Source organism: Anthonomus grandis, chromosome 4, assembly GCF_022605725.1.
Source record: "Anthonomus grandis grandis chromosome 4, icAntGran1.3, whole genome shotgun sequence".
Lineage (NCBI taxonomy): Eukaryota > Metazoa > Arthropoda > Insecta > Coleoptera > Curculionidae > Anthonomus > Anthonomus grandis.
In genome coordinates, this window is record NC_065549.1 from 25,857,740 (window position 1) to 25,878,562 (window position 20,823).

General features: G+C 30.9%; 1 protein-coding gene across 6 annotated transcripts in view; it reads left to right on the plus strand.

Moving 5' to 3' along the window:
* LOC126735711 (dihydroxyacetone phosphate acyltransferase) overlaps positions 1-20,823 on the plus strand; it is a 138,478-nt gene that overhangs the window by 80,199 nt on the left and 37,456 nt on the right. For 5 of the 6 annotated variants that reach the window (XM_050439785.1, XM_050439784.1, XM_050439787.1 and 2 more), the window contains one exon: positions 13,804-13,955. The exons of the other annotated variant lie outside the window; for it this stretch is intronic. In XM_050439785.1, coding sequence (XP_050295742.1) covers positions 13,804-13,955 — 152 coding nt within the window. The remainder of the gene's footprint in view (positions 1-13,803; positions 13,956-20,823) is intronic. 6 annotated transcript variants of the gene reach the window in all.

The window sequence follows — 20,823 nt, forward strand, 5'->3', positions numbered from 1 at the left end:
CTCTACTGCCTTTATTGGGGAATGGCGAAAAGGCCTAATCAAACACCAGTGATGGGTTTTAATAAAATATGTTATATTCAGTTTGTTAAGTGTTATGTTCCTTATGCGTACGTCAAAACTACTAATGCTTCTTTCTAATAATATAATGATAACGTAGTAATTATGCAAAGTGATGGTTCCCCGGCCAACATGCGCATCCGACGTTTAGCTCAATTATACAGAATGGTCTATCAAATAGCTGGTTTGCGATAAATTAATAAATCAAACTAACTAATTACTAAATCAAACGAACTTACCTGTAATGAATTTCGATTTTAATTATATGAACTCCTCGTGAAGTAAATAAGATAACAACGTAGTCTCTCCACTTATACCGTACACCACGAAATTTAAAGTAAACAATCCCCCAGTTCCCTGGTCTCAAGGGCTTCCACCATGGTACGGATGCACATCCAACTCATTCTCTGAAGACTTGAGTGAACTGCAGTTGACGTAATTAACCATGGGGAACGTAAGTCAGGGTGGGAGGGATTTATTTACTTCACAAAGACTTCATATAATTACAATCGAACTTCATTACAGGTAAGTTCGTTTGATTTAGTAGTTATATTTCGTCCTCGTTCCATAAATAAGCTGGCACCTAATTCATATATGTTTATTGATACATATTTACGATCTGCCATAGGTTTTGTATGAAATGCATATTTGGCAGTATCAATATTATCCTACTTTACACAAAACTTCGGATCCTACCTAAAATTATTTGTGTTGTGACATAGAGAATTTCATACAGATTTTGTAGTTTCTATATTTTCATCTTTTTTTTAAAGGGCAATCAAAGATTTAGCTGTATTTTACTTGGACCAAAAGACTTATAAATAATAATTATTTTAAAAATTCCAAGGCTTTAATCTTAAAAGAGAAAAACCTAGATTTCTCTGAGAAGAGGCAAAAGCTAATAACATTGCTGATTTATGAGAAATCTGCTCTAATATACTACTGCCATAACCAGTGTTTGCAAATAATTCAACCTGAACACATGATCCCTCCTAAGAATTCTTTAATTTAATTATTAAATAATAATTTAATTTCTAATTTTCGCAAAAGAGCCGTAATAATTAAACCTTTAGCAATTTTGAAAAGTTCCTTTCATTCTAAAGTATGCTGCTAATGAAGGCTTAGAAAATTGAGCTATAATCGACCGATAGAAATTAAGAAAGTCATATGATGCTCCGTTATTCTATTCTTGGGAATAAGAAAATGTTTCTCAATCTGCTTGATCTCTCTTTGAAGATCTTCCAGTCAAATTATCGAACTCTTAAAGAGGGCGGACTTGATTGGGGAAGTATAAACACGTAGGAGTGAGCCATTATACACCTAGGGTCGCAGCTGAGGGACACAATTAAGGTGCCTTACTCACAATAAACCTAATAACCTATTTTACTCTTGTTCAAAAACTCTAAATTGGTTTAAGATGATGCAGAAAAGCAGTCTTCCTGCACTGAACAGCGAAACTGATTCCACAGCTTTAAAACAGAATTATACCGATTGATAGTAAATGTTGTAACCGGTTGTTTCTCGGGGCACTTCTTTTACTCAAGGCCACGCTGAATAAAGTTCTCTGACCAGCAATATTGTGACTAAGTGAATGTTTTAATTAATATAAAAAGGACATATACATATTTTTATTTTCAGGTCACTGTCAAACTTCATAACAAAGGAAGCATAATTCTGTTATACTACATATCTCTCACTCCACACAGATACAATGGCTGTGGTGTTACTAATTCGCAAGAAAATAGAACTTTAGTGAAAAGATTGGCAAAAAGCATTTTAGACTAAAAGATGTTTTTCTCTATTATAAATTATTCATCCAACGATGCCCTTCTTCTAACGATCAAAATCCATAAGATTTGCCATTATTATAAGCAAAAATCTCTAATTGGAATAAAGTATAACTTTAAGCAAATCAAGCTATGTTTTATGTGTGACCTGCATCGTAAATTATTATGTAAAAGGGAATTTCCGTTAGATAGTTTCAAAGCTACAGGTTTTTTTCTAGTAACTAGACAAATACCCAAAAAGCTGGGCATACATAAATTAATTATGTGTTTTACAATGTTTAATCCTTAAAAGGAATTTATTTTAGAACAGATTTTAGAATTTGAGTTTTTTTTATAAAGAATAGTATCTCCTGTCATTCTTCAAGGATGTTCCAGAACAACCATTTATCTGCAAACATATTTGCTAGAGTCTTTTTCAATTTTTATCCGGAGAACTAATAATAATAGGAGTATATATGATGAAAGTCCAAAGCAGGCTGTTACCATTACTCAATAATTCCACATAAGATTGTTCCCCCTTCCTTTTTTTTCTGAAATCAGAGTTATTGTTAATTGATACAGCTCCAATCTAGGTTTGTAATGCCTGGAAATTTGAGTATCTTTGAGCTACTTGCTCATTGAGGATTGAGGAAACCTCTGATTTTATTTTAAGGCCTATTCAACAAGATACAGAAGGTGGACTTGAACAAGAACTATACCTACTTGCTAGTTCTCTATGTATTTTTGGCGCTAAAGTGCAAATTTCTGCTCTTCAGCATCACATGAAGGATAAAATATTTATTATCCATTAGAAATCTACGAAAAGATTATTATAAATATTTCTGAGTAAGGAGGGTCTTTTATAGATGCTCGTGGATATAAAACCTCTCATAATATTATAGCAAAATAACAACAAAGTTTGTAAAATTTGTAATTATAATTTACATTAAGTTCTCCTCAGAATGGGAGGGATAATACTATGTATTAACCTATGAATTCTAAGAAGAGATGATTCAGTAAATAAGAAAGGCATATTTTTAAAAATGAACAAGTTTGTAAAATATATACAGAATATTTTTGCTGCCCTTGTCTTTTCATTGCTATCTTTTCATCAGAATTTTTATCTGAATATAGCTAAGCAGACAAGGTTTCATTAGGCCTGGTCTTTTTAAATATTTAGGATTAGCATTTAGTGGTTGAGGATCTAAAATACGCCATATTATATCAGAAAACCGACAACAAATTTTGCAAAATTATACCATAATAATTCACAAAATTTCAAGATCCTTATCAATCATTTGCGTAAATGATATATAATAAGGAGGGGCCTTTATTGATTGTGGATCTAAAATATGCCAGAATATTCTAGAGAGCCAACAACAAATCATGTAAAATATACCATCATAAATTACAAAATTTAATATGCCCCTCTTCATTTTCTTATGTGAAAGATATGATATTTTATAGTATTCTGTTTTTTACAAAACACCGATTATAACATCTATGATCTTGTTAAATTTTTAAAAGAGATTATTATCTATCATTTTTATAAATGATCTTAGGTGGTTATGGATCTAAAATATTCCATAATATCTTAGAGCGCCAACCACAAATCTTGTAAAATATACCATCATAAATTACAAAATTTAGTATACCATCGTTTTCTTATGTAAAATATATCCTAATATTTAATAGTATTATTATGTCATTTGTAGCAGAACAATTATAATATTTATTATCACATAAAATTTAAAGAGATAATTATAAATTATCTTCATGAATTATATTAAGGAGGGCATTTTGTGCTTCCTGGGGCATTTAATGATTGTAGATCTAAAATATGGCATAATATTTTAGAAAACTTTATATTTTATAACTTTTTTATATGCCCTTCTTATTACTCTTTTTGTAAAATATGCTATAATATTTTAGAAAATCCAGGACAATTCTGAAAAAGTATACCATAATAGTATACACAATTTGAATATCACATTTTCAATGAAACCTTTGAAAAATATTTCTGGATCACATTGACAAAAGAACTACACAGGATGGGATTTCTCCAGGATATTAGAAGCACTTCAATAGTTGAAACCCACGACATCTTAAAAACCTATAAGCTAAGCGCCCTGAAGAAGGCATAATATAGGAACATACTATACATACGTAATACCGAAACATTGGTAATAAAGGAAAGAAAGTTTTGAAGAGCTTGGATTTTAATTGATTTCTTATCCAACAAAAATAATCTATTGCTACCTATTTCTATGTAAACTTTTAAAAATTTATTATTAATAATTTCTTAAATCATTAACCATAATATTTTAGCAAAACAACAAATGTAAAATATATCATACATAATAATTTGCAATTGTTCAATATGTTGCTTTCATCGTTCTTAAGTATATTATTTTGACTTAAGAGAACCATTTTTTTTTAAACTAATTAATAAGAGAATTGTAAATCTTAATTCTATGTAAAATAAGTTATATCTTACAAAAGTCATCAATATTATAATTAAGAATCAACAAATAAATAAATTTATCTGCCATTGACGGCAACGCCGGTTGCACATCGGCAACATTGGCCATATAAAGGCCACATCGTCATCATCCCTAAAACAACATTCCGTTGTGCTGTGTCGACCTTGAAATAGATCATGTGCGAAATTGAGATAAGGAACCCACCCCTTTAATACTCGATTGCAATTTTTTATAATTTTTTTTGTATTGTTTTTTTAAGATTTTCACTATCAGGGTCTACACTTGGATAATGTGTCTTTTGATTCCTTAATATTACTTACCCTAACTATAGTTGCACATAAAAAAGAAACTAATTGTCAAAACAGATGAAAATACAAATTTGAACTCACTCGTAACGATACGCGATGTACGGCACGAAAACAGAGAATGAGTTGGATGTTGGATGTGCATCCGCCATCCGGACATCGTGGGAGCCCTTAAGACGAGGGGAGCGGAGGATTGTTTACTTTAAATGTCGTAGTGTCGTAATACACAATTAATATTTTGGTACAATGCTAGTTTAAAATTGTAATAAAAATAGTGATAGGTTAACAATTGCAAGTTATTACACACTAATATAAAACAAGAAGGCTAGATGGTATTTATCATTTCAAATAAATAGACTATAGACACGTTATTAAAATTTAAACAAAAAGTTAAAATCGCCTTAATAATTATGCCTCGTCTGATAAGCTGCAATTATTTTTACAAGATCGTCTTTTGACGTAATAATAGCTGATATTTGAGAAAATTAAGGAAGCGTTTATTATGTTTTTAGTACTTTTTTGTAACTTTTATTTAGTTGTTATCATTAAGTATGTAAAAAGTAAATAAATTTATATCAATTGAACTTTTGAACTGATATAATCTAAACTTTGGTCTTGTTTTCTGTAAATTTTCTTTGGGTAAAATTTATTTTATGTTAAAAGGTTTGAAGAGATAGAGTTTAAACAATTGGCAATTTAAAATTATGGCGGGCTCGCTGGTAAGAAAAGTGATATGTGCGACGAAGGCTCCAAAACCAGCAAAGGGCGCTCCTTACAACCAAGCTGTTTCCTTCAACAACATGGTATTTTTGTCGGGTGTGCTCGGGGTAGACGAAAATCATAAATTGGTAAAGGGAGGTGCCGGTTGCCAAGCTACTCAGGCTCTAAAATCTATAGAACGCATTTTGGAAGAGGCTGGAACTTCAAATGAAAATATCATAAAAAGCACTATTATGTTAAATGATATCAACGATTTCTCGGAGGTAAATGAGGCATATAAAAAGTTTTTTTACAAAGACTTTCCTGCGAGATCTACATTCCAAATAGGAAAATTACCTATGGGAGCTTTAGTCGAAATAGAAGTGATTGCTGCTATAACTGGGAAATGAAAAACTAGATATAAAATTGAATTATTAGTGAATTATAATGTAGATTAAATAGCCTATTGTTTTATTAAATCATTTTATTTAGTTAATTAGCTTGTTTTATTGTTTACTTTTTACATTACAAGATTACTATGTACCTTTTATGAGTGTTCTATTTATTTTACAGCTCTATTTGTTTTATATAAATTATAAGTTAGTGTACTATGTTAGGATCTTCACATAAAAGTATTTACTTGCTCTTGCATGCGGAGGTCAGAAACCGAATGAATCTCACTTTTATACCGACAAAAATGCGAGTTTACAGGGTGTATCACGGTCGATGGTAGGTTAGAGGTTTATGAAAAACGGGACGTCGTTTTTTTTTTAGAGTGGCAATACTAATTCCAGTTTCCATCAGACAGTATAAAAATTACAATAATAAAAAATATAACAAAAAGTTGCCTTTTAAGTCAATCATCATAACATCAATTTTATAAGTTTTGCGCTTTTGACCATATTGGAATGTACCAATAATTATAATTTTATATAGTTCTTAGTATTATTATAGATTTAAATAGTTCTTCTAATTTAAATTCAAAATATTTTATTTGCCTAAATATAAAATACAATTCTTATTACGTTTAGCAAAAAGTATATGGATTTGAGACAAAAAGGATCGAATCACGATTATTAAAACCAATAACACCTTAGTCAAAGAGAAAGGCGGTAATAGCAAGCAGTCTTTGGGTCAGAGGAAACCCACGAAGCAATTCAACATATATTGAGAAACTTCGATGTACTCCACATGTTTAAGTTCTAAATTTATTCAGAAAATAAAAAGTACAATAAATTTTATTGTGACTTACAAATAGCTTTTTTTGAAATTTGCAAATTGATGTTTTGACATATCTTTAGCATTCCTAGACATAAACTTGTTGCGGTATAACAAAAACATTTTTTTAAATTTGCTGTTCGATGGTGTGAGATTTAAAATATTTTATATAAAGGATATAACGTTTCGTGTGTCATGATGATTATGGGAGAATGATGTAAATTTATTAAAAATATGCGCGTATTATTAAGAAGCGGTTTTTCGGTTTTAATATGGGAAATTTTTAAATGAGCATCAAATATTATGGATGTACAACAAAATGCGGTAACTATTTTAACTAACATGGCAACTTTTATATTTCTGTATATCAAATAAATTTATCGGTGAACAAACTTAAGGCATCATTATATTTTTAATCTGCCAACAAAAGCAGGCACCAAAAAATACACAAAGCTTACAAAAAATCTAAATGAGCTTCTAATTTTCAAAACCAGTTTACCAAAATACCAACTAAACTTCAAAAACTCTAAATGAGCATCTAATTTTCAAATTCATTTCAACTAAAATATTATATAATCATCAATTTTTTTTCTTAAAAGTTTTTATTTTGCATTCGGCAACAGCTTTCGTTAATGAATTACAAAAAATCCGGCAACGTGCGTTTATACTGGAGCGACAGTTAACTGCGTTTGGGATTCCCATATACGTTTATTGGTTATGGTGTATATAATATTTCAGTAGTATAAACAGTTGTTTTATGCACCGTTTAATTCGTTTTAAACATTAAATAATCATGGAACTCGATACTGTTTTACCCGGGAATAGATGACAATATTCAAATGGAGAATGAAATAGAAATTCCTTCATATTGTTCGGACAGTGATTCGGAGATTGAAGAATTAGAAACAAAAAAAAAGCCTGGCGAGAGTAAGCAGTGGCTCTTTTTAAGAAAATTTGCATGTGTTAAAGAAGCGGAGGAAGTTGTTCGGGCACAAAATACTTGGTCTATTTTAATAACACATATGACTGAAGAAGGAAAGAAAAGGTTTTATCGCTGTAACAAAGTAAAACGTCGTGGCCCTCAGTGTGCGGCACAAATTTATTTACTGTTTGAAGCTACATCAAATGCTGTTTTGCTCTATCGTGTAGAGGCTGTCCATAACCACGAGTCGATTGGAATTCGTTCTGATTACGGAATGAGTCAGGAAGTTAAGACAGAAATAAACAAACTATTTGATTTACATTTGAAGCCTAAAGCTATTTTAAAAAGTCTTAGTAAGATGGAGGGAGTAAAATTACCGTCAATGAAACAATTGAACAATTATCTATCAAGTCGTAGACGTGTTAAATACGGTTCCTCAACTATAAGTCTAGGAGAACTGGAGCGATGGATATTAAATCATACAGCAGTTCCCGAGGACATACACCAAGCGTTTGTACTTTCTTATTATATATTCGAGGATGAACCAATGTCCTTTCGCTTTGCATTGTCTACAAAACATTTACTGGGGTTAGCAGAACGTCATGCAAATATTATCCATGCTGATGCGACATACAAGTTGATTTGGCAAGGGTTCCCGGTATTAGTTGTAGGAACTACAGATAAACATGGAAAATTTCATCCGATATGTCTAGGAGTTTCGACAAACGAGCGTCAGGAAGATTTTACCATGTTATTTACTAGTTTAAAAAAACAGGTTTTGTTTGTATACGGACATTCTCTACAACCGTCGGTATTAGTTTGTGATGCTGCAAAGAGCATCCAAAATGCTTTTACAGAAGTCTTTGGTCCTGAACCCATTGTGAGAATGTGTTGGGCACATGCAAAAACAAAAATGCAAACCAGGGTTGAACAAACTTGCTCAGACAAAAACGCCCGAAAGCATATATTACAAGACATTGATGGTTTACAGTCCGTTACTTCTCCTGAACATTTTACTAGCGCATCACAGCTTTTTGTAAGGAAATGGAAAACCCAAACTAATTTTATTAAATACTTCAAAGAAGAGTGTTTAACTCAAAATCGCAATTGGTACCTAGGTACTGCCCCAAGATCACCAGCCACAAACAACGCACTGGAATTTTTTAATAGAACCATAAAAGATAGCAATACATTGCGCGAAAGATTTCCTTTGTCTCGTTTTCTGGTTATCGCATCGCAGATGGTTAACGAATGGTCCTGCAAAACTACAGAGGAGTCCTTTTCAATTACTTAGCTTATTAAACTTCCTGATTGGACAAAAGCATATCAATGGGTAAAATTAGACAAAAAAATAAAGGTGGTAGATGCTGACACGAAGAACAATGTCTATATAGTACCAGGAGGTCAAGTATTGGATGTTCAGGCTGAAAAACCTTGGGAAACTTTTGATGAATTCAAAGAATTTTTTTCCCACTTGGAGAGTAACAATTCCCAAAGAAAAAGATGATTGGATGAATGGTAGCTGCAATTGTCCACAGTTTTTTAAGATGTATATGTATATGCAAACATCTTCTGGGCCTAGCAATTAGATTAAAATATACAGTTCTGCCTGTAGAGGCAAAAAATATCCATATTGGACAAAAAAAAAAGCATGGACGTCCATCAAAATCCAAACCTGATTTGGTAATTCAGTTATTTTTTTAATTTATTGAAGTCTTATTAATAATTTGTTTAATGTTCACTCTTTTTTGTTTTGTGGTTCAAATACTGTTTTAAAAATGATATTTTTTGTTCTTTTTGTTTTATAAATAGAAGACAATAAAGTATATTTGTGATGCCTATTTTTGTTTTATTTTATGCTCACTAGCTTTTGTCATATTATAAAGTATGAAGTTCAAACAGTTTTTAGAAGCTTTATTATTTAAATAGCTATCCAGATTAGTATAAAACAGTTGACAATATTAACTTTATTAGATGCTAAAGATTAGATGCTCAATAAGTATTTTTGTTGCTCCACCCAGTTTTTAAACGTGCTAAAAAGTATAAAAACTGATGTTCGATTAAATACTACCCTTTTAATATTATATGAAGGTGGACGATAGATATGTATAAAGAGGTATATTTTAGAATTAACAATAAAACTTAAGCTAATCATTTCAAAGAGACCCTGAGTATCAAAACCTGTATTTTGCAACTTAAAGTGAATATTTTTATTTATGTAAATAGTCACTCCACTCTCTCTTCTATCTCTATCTTTTCTTAAAAACGTGTAGCCAGGTATTTCCAGTGTTATTGATAGATTTTATGTTAAGGTGAGCCACCGACAGATTTCCCTGTGTGATCCCCCGGCTGCTCCTCCGGTATCAGGTGCCATTAAAGATAATTTTGATATTCGCCGAACCCCCTCCAGCCCCCGCGCAACCCATGACCACCAACCAAACACCAATCATATAGCATGCCATCAATGAGGGAATTAAATTAATTTTATGTAGGTACCATGCAGAAAAAATAGAATAAAAGTATTCTACCAAGAAATTCGTCATGTTTTGCCCTAAAATAAATATATATACTTCGGCAAGTGTTTAATGAAGGAGGGGTAATAATAATATTATAATAGGAGCTTAATATTACACATATACATAACATTCCTTTGTTAAGGCGCGCGGTGTTGCAGAAAAGTGGAAGTACCGCTACTACGAGCCGTATGGTAAACAGTTTTGCTTAAAACAGGTTTTAGTCTGAAGCATCATGTGGACGAACGCACAGCGCGCAATTGCCGTGGAGTACCTCCGCGAAAATCGGTCCGTTTTTGCTGCATAACGAGCGTTCCGGATAAGGTTTCAAATTCCGCGTAATCAAGGAGTCCTGGACTAAAAATCAAAAGTGTGAGTAACGAACTTCAGAGAAACTGGATCTGTTATCAAGAAAGGCGGTAGGCAGCCACGGAGATTGTGAGACACTCATTTTTACGGTCACCTAGATCTTTTACACTCAGCTGCACTTCGTTTATCTAACTGCACCGTGCGAATAATTCTTCACCAGGATCTTTGTTTTCATCCATAGAAGATGGTTCCGGCACAGGAATTATCAAAACATAATTGGAACAATCAACGTGCTGCATGTGAAAATATGGTTCAAAATTTACCTCAGAGCGCAGTTTTTTTCGGACGAGGCACATTTTTACTTCTCTGGCTGGGTAAACAAGCAAAACTTTCGGTATTGGACCGCTGATAATCCGAGAAAAATACACGAGAAGCCTCTACATAGTGAGAAAGTGACAGTTTGGTGCGACGTGTCTTGGGGACGAAATGGGGATAATCGACCCTTACTTTTTTGAGATAGAAAATCACGCTATTACTGTCAATTCGGAACGCTATATCGGGTGACACAGGAAAAATGGAACACTTAATAACTTGTTTACTTTTTAAGCTAAACAAATGAAATTTAGTATATCGATAGAATAGTTATAAGAGCATCTTTTGACATATTCTATTGTTTTCTACCACTTCCGGTTTAACAGGAAGTGACACTAACTTTATTATTTTAAATGGGACACTTGGTATATTATTACGTATTTTAATAGAAAATAATATTCTAAAAACAATGATATTATATTTGCTACCTTTTGTTTTATACTCATAGAAAAAATATTTTTTTTTACATTTTAAAATAGGGTGCCATGAATGCGTTGAAAGTTTTAATTTTTAATCAACTAATCACGGAAAAATAGTTTTCATTGCATTTTATGATTTAAATCTTTTATACGCCTATTTAAAATGTCCAAAAATCGGTTAAATCAGTTAAGCCCATAAGAAGAAAAAACTAATCTACAAAATTAACGAACAGGAAGCATTATAATGACACGTCTGCCTATTTTTTTCAACTGACTTATTTTATGACACATCATATTTTGTCAAACGTCATATTACTATTTGAGAATAAAAGAACAAATTTTTTATTGCAATATTTTTTCAGTATCCTACTACTACATATTTTATTTACCTTTACCTAACATAACATAGGTACACACAAACGGTAAACAAATAGAAAAAATATGAGGTTTACAAATTATTTTAACATATCATGTTAAAATAATTGTACGACGAAACGACCACCTTCTTGACTAATGAAAGTACGTATGCGCGAGAATATAGCGTGTGGCTTTAACTTTTTCTTCATTGGTAAACATTTCAAATATTGGCAAATTTATTTAAATAACAGATAATAATTGCGCTTGACAAGATAACATGTATTATTCAATTGAAAAATAATTGAAGAACGCATCAAAACGCAGCCTATTCAAGCAATCAAAGCCTTATATGCTATTTTTATTGATTAAATGCGTTTATTTATGTGACTTAGTTTTTTCTTCTTATGGACTTATTGATCAACCGATTTAAAAAATAATCATATCAAATTATTGGGAAAAAGAAATCGCATTTCAAAAGTGGTTGTTCCCAATAATGTGCTATTTAAAAAAATTAAATGCCAAAATTAATGGTTTAGACATTTTAAATAGGCGTCTGAATGATTTACGTCATAAAATGTAACGAAAACTATTTTTTCGTGATTACTTGATTAAAAATCAACTATCAACGGATTCATGGCATCCTATTTTAAAATTTAAATAAATGATTTTTTCTATGAGTATAAAACAAAAAGTGGAAAGCACAGTATTATTGTTTTTAGAATAATATTATTTTTTATTGAAATACGTAAAAATATACCAAGTGTCCCATCTAAAATAAAAAAGTTAGTGTCACATCATAATGATTGACGGCACCTGTCAGATATTCTCTGTAAAACCACATAAGACAAAAAAATTTTAGTTGTACTTTTAAAATAAAAAAATAAAATATCTGTATTTCAAATAACATTTCCTTTATTAAGCCTTAAAAACAGGGAGACAGTTTTGCCGCAACCTATAAAAAAATCATCTTAATTTAAATGTTTTAAGAGTCCACTCATGCCTCCCATTGCTAGGATCTTCATAGCTTTCAACATTGGAAAACTTACTTAGGTCATGAACACTAATCCATTGAATGTCCAAGAAGACTTTTTCCCGACTGCTGCCCGGGTTTTTTTAAATAGCACTAGATTCTCCTTGCTTAACATTTCGGTAAATACGATAAACACGACACTGCATGAAGAATCAAGAAGTCTTGATTACATTGCGATTCTCGATGCGAGATTTTTTTTGCAGCTCGGAAATACACTATAGAGCGCTGTTTATATCACTTTTAAGTGTTTAAAGCGAAAGAGATACCTGCTCCTGAAATTATGTGATTTTGTTCAGAAGGTTCCCCTCCGAATTTGGTTTCATCGCAACTGGATGGTTCATTTTAAATCCCAACACTTCTCTCTTTAACGATTCTAGGCCATCGTTTAGGTCGGCCGCCATTTTATAAACTCGTGCTCCGATCTCTTATAAATATGTCGAGGTTGGAATATGTAGATTTTTCACTTATCTTCGGATAATTCCAACAAATTTTAACAATGCTTGTACTTTAAATATATTACCTACACTAGTACACAAACTTTTTTTACTTTAATTTTGCCTTTAACTGCTTAAAAACTAATAAATGTTTAGAGCAAAACAAAACACAGCCTTCTGTTACTCGACCATGCGCACTCCTGTTGCTTTAATTGCCTCTTGTTACCAATGTATTACACAAGAACATTAAAAATATTTTTAGGGTAAGAATCAATTTATATTTAAAAAATATCTACCGGTCTCTTGACTTATACTCATTTTGAAAAGTACCCGAAGTTCGGTTTGAGGGGAAATTTTAAATAAGCTTGTTAAGATCGCTCTTTAAATAACCCACTCAATAGGTAAGTTTAGTCCATTATTAGTTTATTGTTTAATCTTTTAAAGATGGTTCTTAAATGAAATCAAGATCAGAAGCACATCCCAGTATTTTCATAGTTCTTAAGTATATTGCCTAATTTTAGTGAGACAGTTTCTAAAAAAAAGTAAACATGAAAATTTTGGTGATTGTGGAGGCGTAAAAGTCTCTTGACTATGGCAATAGCCCAAACGCGTCGAGCTAATTAAAGTTTTTACCAAACGCTTCTAAGTCTTCATATATTTGCATCCATTTGTGTCCCGCCATTATTGTTTGATCTGTGTAAGCTTTTATCGGCTCTATCTTTTCTAAAACAAATTTGATTTTCAGCTTACGAATAATATACTCTACTGCAACCAGAATGGTTAGGTCAATTGCGAGCAAGCTACAGATTTTCTCTGTACTTTTAGTTTTGTTCGACTTGTCCTCTAATATTTAAAATTAAGATGTTAAATGGAATGTTGCGTATTATTTTTTTAGTTATTGAATTATCATTTTTTATAGGTTTGATAAATATGGTCCTGAAAGCATATTTCCTTAAACAAGTTCCAGATATAATGCTTGTGCCTGTTAGCATTAATTATGATAGAATCTTGGAAGAGACATTATTTGCCTTTGAATTATTGGGCATACCAAAACCCAAAGAAAGTACATCGGTAAGTCTAATCAAGTATCATAATAGATTTTTCTAGCGATAAAATTCGTTTTTAGAATAAACAAATTAAAAAGTGTCATTTTACTTTATTATTTTGGACTTAGGCCTGTCCTTTAATTTTTGCGTGTATGAATTTCACAACAACAGTTTTTTAATGCATCTAGCTCGTGTGTGGCGTAATTAGGTCGTACGTGATCTTCCTCATTGTTTTTTACTTCGGAAGGTATATACAAGCTGTCCTTTTTTAAATTGTCAAAAATGCTACAGTATATACAGGAACCATAAAAAAGTAGTTTGAGATTTCAAAATAAGACATAATTTCAAGGACATCGATGGTCGGAAGTGCGTCCGTTCCAAAATAGTGGGTGGTGAAATTTTTCAAAAAAATCGATTATTTTCCTCTATATTAAAAATACTTAAAGCGATTTGAATAAAATATGTAGGTTTTATATTATAGGTGGTGAGGCAACTTTTTGAGGAATTGCAGGTTATTTAACTTTTCCAGGGACCGACTTGCAGCACATGTTCGTTATGTTTAGTGTTGATGCATACCTACTATCGTATTTTTACGGAATAGTAGTCACTTTTATTAGATCGGATCGAAAGCCAATTTTCGCAGAAGATCGAGATAACATACCCAATTGCAAATAATGTTGTTAAGGCGATAACATGAACAAGAATGACTTGAAAAAATGAATGACAGTAATCAAATTGTTCTTTTTAAGTTGTTTTTTATTTTTTTTTTGGTTTAAATTGTTTATTGTTTAGTTAAATTATATATTTTTTATTGTAATGATATTAAACTTTTCGTTATGATAAAAAAGTTTTCAGGGATCCTTGTATGGATTCTTTTTTTGCCCGAAAACGGTGCGTCGGAGCGCGAAAATGCAAGGGATGTGTTTTATTGAAAATGAACAAGATAATTGGAAAAATTGTAAAAAAAAACAGTGGCGTATTTTTTTATAAAAAAATTAATATACATGTGCTGCAAATCCGTCCCTGGATAGGTCGGTCAAATCACCTGCAATTTCTCAAAAAGTGTCTCACCACCTATAATATAAAATCTATATATTTTATTTAAATCGCTTTAAGCATTTTTAATATAGAGGAAAATAATCGATTTTTTTGAAAAATTTCACCACCCACTATTTTGGAACGGACGCACTTCCGACCGTCGATTTCCTTTTTCAAACTACTTCTTTTTGGCTCCTGTATATACTCTTCCATTTCTGACCATTTGAAAGGGGACATCCTTTGCGGTCTTACCGTGTTAAAAAAGGGGCACACTTTGGGGCTCATGTAAAGCCAATTTTGACTGTAGTAGTTCATCTTTGGCCAAAGAGCGATATACTTTCTTACTTAGGTTTGGGTTAAAAAATATTTTAAAAAATCAATGTTAAAATGCACAGCCTTTTTATTTTCAGAATCAGCATAGTTTCATTTTTAACTAGTGTTCAATCTAAACTAGTTTTCTATAAATTTTAAGATAAAACAGGCTATTAGTGATACTGATGTAAATAATCGAAACATTTTTATATTAAATTGATTGAAGCCTAATCCTAAAAGTGTATCTCATTTCCAGTATTCAGAAATAAAGAAACATACAAAAAATAAAGTTATTCTTTCTCAATTTCGATATCTTAAAATCTAAAAATAATTACCGGTTTTAATAAAATTGAGTGGCGCCCAATCTAGCGTTCAGTTGGTAATACATCCACGACCTGGATTCTGTCTACTGATAAAGAGTAGTGTCTATCAAATAATTTAATTTAATATCCATTAGTCCTATGGTTGAAACCTTTGGTGTGACAGTTTTACCACTAACCAAAACTCTTTGCACGTGTTTCGATAACGATGTTAGCATCTTCGGGAGAAGATTAAAATTAAATTAAAACTACTTACAACTGGCCTTATATACTAATGATGTAACTAGTATAGAAATGCAATAAAGCATGGCCGAACAAATCTTAAACACGAACTAAACTATATAATTGACGATAAGGCATAAATATAGTTTAGTTATATTATATTATTATACATACTTTTTTTAGCATACTGTTCGGTCCTTGTCAATAATAGCATGTAAATAAAATTAAAAATAATAAAATTAAAAAAAACAATAGTAATAAATAGAGGATTTTTTTGAAATTTAATCAAACCCTGGGTCGTACATCTAATAGCAATTTTAAACCTTTTATCCCCTGATGATGGACATCACTGTGTCCGAAACATGTATGAATTTTAAATAACTAAATGTTTAATGAATAAGTGGATGGAGACTTCAGGATTTTCATTTTACCTTAAATACTTTTAGATACACAACTAGTGACTCTAACCATTGTTTTCAACATAAAATGGCTAGCATGCATTTCTTGGTACATCGTTTGGTCTCATTTTCTCTAAGTAATATAAATTACTTAGAAATTACAGTATTAATGAAGAAAAAGCAACATTTAAAACAATTGCTAGAGTCAATGGTTATACCGATAAGATTATTGATAAGCTGATTTGAAGACATAGGTTTAAAGTTAATCTTAAAAACTCTACACATTTCAAAAAGATTAAAATAACCAAACTTTCGTTGCAATTCCATATGATCCTATCTTGACGAAAGGCTTTGATAGGGTTTTCAAAGACTTATGTCTAAGAATGGTCTGTCAAAGTTTGGTCAAGTTACGAAATCTTTTAGGAAACCCAAGAGATAAAATAAAGACCAATAAAAAGTCTGGAATCTATGAGATTAGTTGCAACGATTGTGATAAAAAGTACATAGGACAAACCAGAAGATCAATTAATGTCAGATTTAAACAACATGTAACTCATGTGAAATATTGAGGAGTTGAAAAGCTAAGTTTGGCTGAATATGTTTTAAATACTGGTCACTTTGTATGGATAGATAACTTAAAATTACTTAAACAAGTTAATAACAATCGAAAATTAGCTTAGCAACATTTAAAAATTAAAAAAAAAAACATTCTTAACAGGGATAAAGGTCCAATCCCTTATAGTCAATTATATAGTTTACTTAGTGTTTAAGATTTGTTCGGCCATGCTTCATTGCATTTTCAGCTCTATTAGTTACATCATTAAATCCTTTGAAAGTAGTTTTAGTTTAGTTTCAATCGTCTCCCGAAGATGCTAACATTGTTAGCGAAACACGTGTCGAGAGTAAGAATAAAGAGTTTTAGTGGTAAAACTGTCTCGTAATTTAATATTCATTATATAAATATCGCTACATATAAAAGTAGCATCCAACATGAAAGGTCTTAAGTAACTTTCGGTTTGCTTACTTTCTCTTGCGTCTTTTCATTGAATACATTTTTTTTTATTCTTGTGTAAGGCTTTAAATATTTCTGAATGTTGATATGCTGATTGTTGAGTTGACACTTTAATACTGATTGATATCTATTTAAATTAAATACTACTTTTGGCTCGGTTATTTTATGATATATGGATTTTTGTTGGTGGTATTTTTATTCTCTTTCAGGTGTTTTTTTGAATATGTAAAATCTGTACATTTTATCTGAAATAATTTTTCTGCCCACGCCTATTTCTTTTGTTTTCACAGACAAATTCTGCCGTACAAATAGATAAACACATAATTAATTATTGATTGATGGTGCTGAACTCTTATGAGTATATTTTTAATTTTAACTTAATGAAACAGGATTCTATAGGACACTTTTTAAATAAAATCTTCCTAATAGCCTAAATTTTTTGATCTCATAGACACAGACCAATATAAATGAAACTAATATACAAATTTCATTATATTGAAGTATTTTTTTGTAAAATTATTTTACCATTTATTTGAGACGTAAAAATTAAATTAAATAATTTTAGAGTGTTTACTTTACTTTGAGTTTATTGCTGCCGGACTGGTTTGGGTACTTAGTATTCAGTTACCTGAATTTAAATTAAGCCATAAATAAAACCTGTTTTAAAACTTGATTTTTCTTTTAACAATAATAATTACTGATTTCTAATATAGTTGCATTTAGCATGAAAAATCCAGTAATGGATTTTGTTATTTTTGCTTCAAGTTTTTGAAGTAATATTGCTTTAACCTTATATAGGATACACAAGGAATAATCTAACCTCTATTATTGTAAAAAATAGCTTTGAATATACTTACTGCATTTTAGATATTTATCAGCATTTAATAATTCTGTGTATAATAAAATTTTATTGATTGAAAAAATTGAAACGGCTGTCTTTTAAAATTTTCACGTTAATCACTTATTGGATTATGGACTTAAATATGAGTTTCACATTAGAGGAGTTCGTTCAGACCGTAATGTAAATAAAAAAATAAAAATCGCGAATGGACCTTCTATCAAGACCTTCAAAGAAAGAAGTAATAAAGTCAGGTAGTCAAATAGACATAGACTTATATGGTATTTCACATTAGATGAGAAAATGGAAATTTCTCGATTAAATTTATTTTCATTTGTTACAGCGAAAGTAACAAATCCGGATATTTTATATACTATTCAGCCATTATATATAATATCTAGTCAATTTAGACAAAGTGATAATTAACATTAACTAGCTATTTTGTATATTATCTTGGAAGACTTGGATAAAGTAATAAAAAAGTAGATGAAAAATGTTTAAGTATTATTTTAATTGAACTAAAGCAATGTGATATGCTGTTAGCCAAAACAAAAAATAAAAAAATCGCAAAAATTAACAGTATTTAACGACTACATCAATAACAGATTTTAAAAACAACTATCATGAATATAAAAATAATATGGATAAACAATAATTATTATTTATTGTTACAAGTAAGGCTCTTAAGACATGAGTTACACAATAGGCTTGACTTTCATATTTGTTTCTATAGGAAATATGAAAGTCAAGTCTATTGTGTAGGTATAGTTGCAATGCTGAAATTCTAGGTCGCCCAGATATAATTCTTTTTTTGAGCATTTTTGGATGGAAGCTTCGTATTATGGAACATCGTTAAAGTTGTTTTAGAAAGCCAGCTTTGGCGGCGTCTACACCAGGAATTCTTATTACTACATTATGACCTAGGTTAGAAACGGGATCTTTTATTGAGGATAGAGCTAACATTTTATCGATTTGCTTTTCTAGAGATGGTCACACATAAGGGGCAGCACTTAAGTATAAAAATAATTCTTATGCACTTTACGTTAAACTAGAGGAAGATTTAGATGAAAAACTTGTCGATGCTTCCGACATTTTAATTAGTACATACATATCTGTCATGAATATTTCACCGAATGTTAATGTCACTCCAGTTGTTTCTCGTTCTGTCAAACTTCAACCAATGTCTAATTGGCGAGTTAAATTTAATGGAGAGTTTAAGTCTGTTTGTTATTTTTTAGAAATAGTGACGCCAAGTCAGCTCATGTAAGGAATATTCCTGAATCAGAATTATTTAAATCGGGTATAGAATTTTTTGTAGAAGGTTTATTATGTATATTATATCGTAGCATTAAAAATCAGGTCAATGATTGGCCATCCTTAACTAGTAAACTTAAAATAATTTTTTACCTCCTCATGGACGGACGATGATATATGGAAACAAATTCGGCAAAGGCGACAGAACAAGAATGAATCCATTACTATTTTTGTAGCTCACAGAAAATCTGTTTTTGATTTCAAAAATCCGATAAAGATCCGATAGAGGCAATTAGAGTTAATTGTTATTTGTTCTTTTTCATTAGTTGTTCTCTTAATGTACTCATGTATAAGGGTAGATATTTATTTTATTACCTTTAGGTATTTGGTTGTCCTTAGTATGTCTATCATAAAGTCTGGCTTTTCTGGCTTAGATGATTAAGCTTTTCTTGATGTGCGGATGATACGCCTTAGTCCCATTATCGAGTTTGGCTCTTCTCGTGAATAGTAGGTGGTTTGGTTTTAGGAAGTCTTCCTTGAAAATGGACATTTCTATTTACGAGTATTTAAAAATAATTAAGTAATTAGTAAAGTCTGTTAGTAATAAGCTTACTAACACTTATTTCTTCAGTTACTTGTAGTATTGTTAGGGTTTATTCAGTTAGGACTAATTAAGTATTTGGTATTTACATAGAACATTATTTAAGGAATTAGGCTACTACTTAAATTTACTAAACCTGAAGAATTAAGTTTAACGTATTTTTTTGTCATAAACACTTAAGCCATTTGCAACTTTTTTCTTTTTGAAGATTTTTATATGTACGGGGTGGCCAGATAAGAATGCAAAGTGCTGTATTTTGGAAACTATTCGTCGTAGAGACTTGCGGTAAAAAACTTTATTACTAAAGTGGCCAAAAGAATATCGTGGAAAATATTTTCAGATTTCCAAGATGGTCGCCAGGGGGCGTAACCGCCATCTTAAACTTTTTAAGTGATTTTTCACTGAAAGCTACCCAGTAAATGTTACGAAAAAATATACGCTTTTTAAAGCTCATTTATCATTTTTACCACTTTATTTATAAAATTTTTTACCGCAAGTCTCTACGACGAATAGTTTCCAAAATACAGCACTTTGCATTCTTATCTGGCCACCCTGTACATACCTATATTAATATAATGGATATTAAATTATTATTTATCAGTAGGCAGAATAGTCGTGGATATTATTCAACTTGTATTGCGAATTGAATGCTAGATTAGGCGCCACTCAATGTTATTAAAATCAGTAATTATTTTTAGATTTTAAGTCGAAATTAAAAAAGAATATCTTTTTTTTATATGTTGTATTATTTTTAACACTAGAAATGAGATACACTTGGATTAAGCTTTAATCAGTTTATTATAAAAATTTTCAAATTATTTATATCAGTATCACTGTTAAACTGTTTTATCTGAAAATGTATAGAACAGTAGTTTTGGATTGAACATCAGTTTAAAAG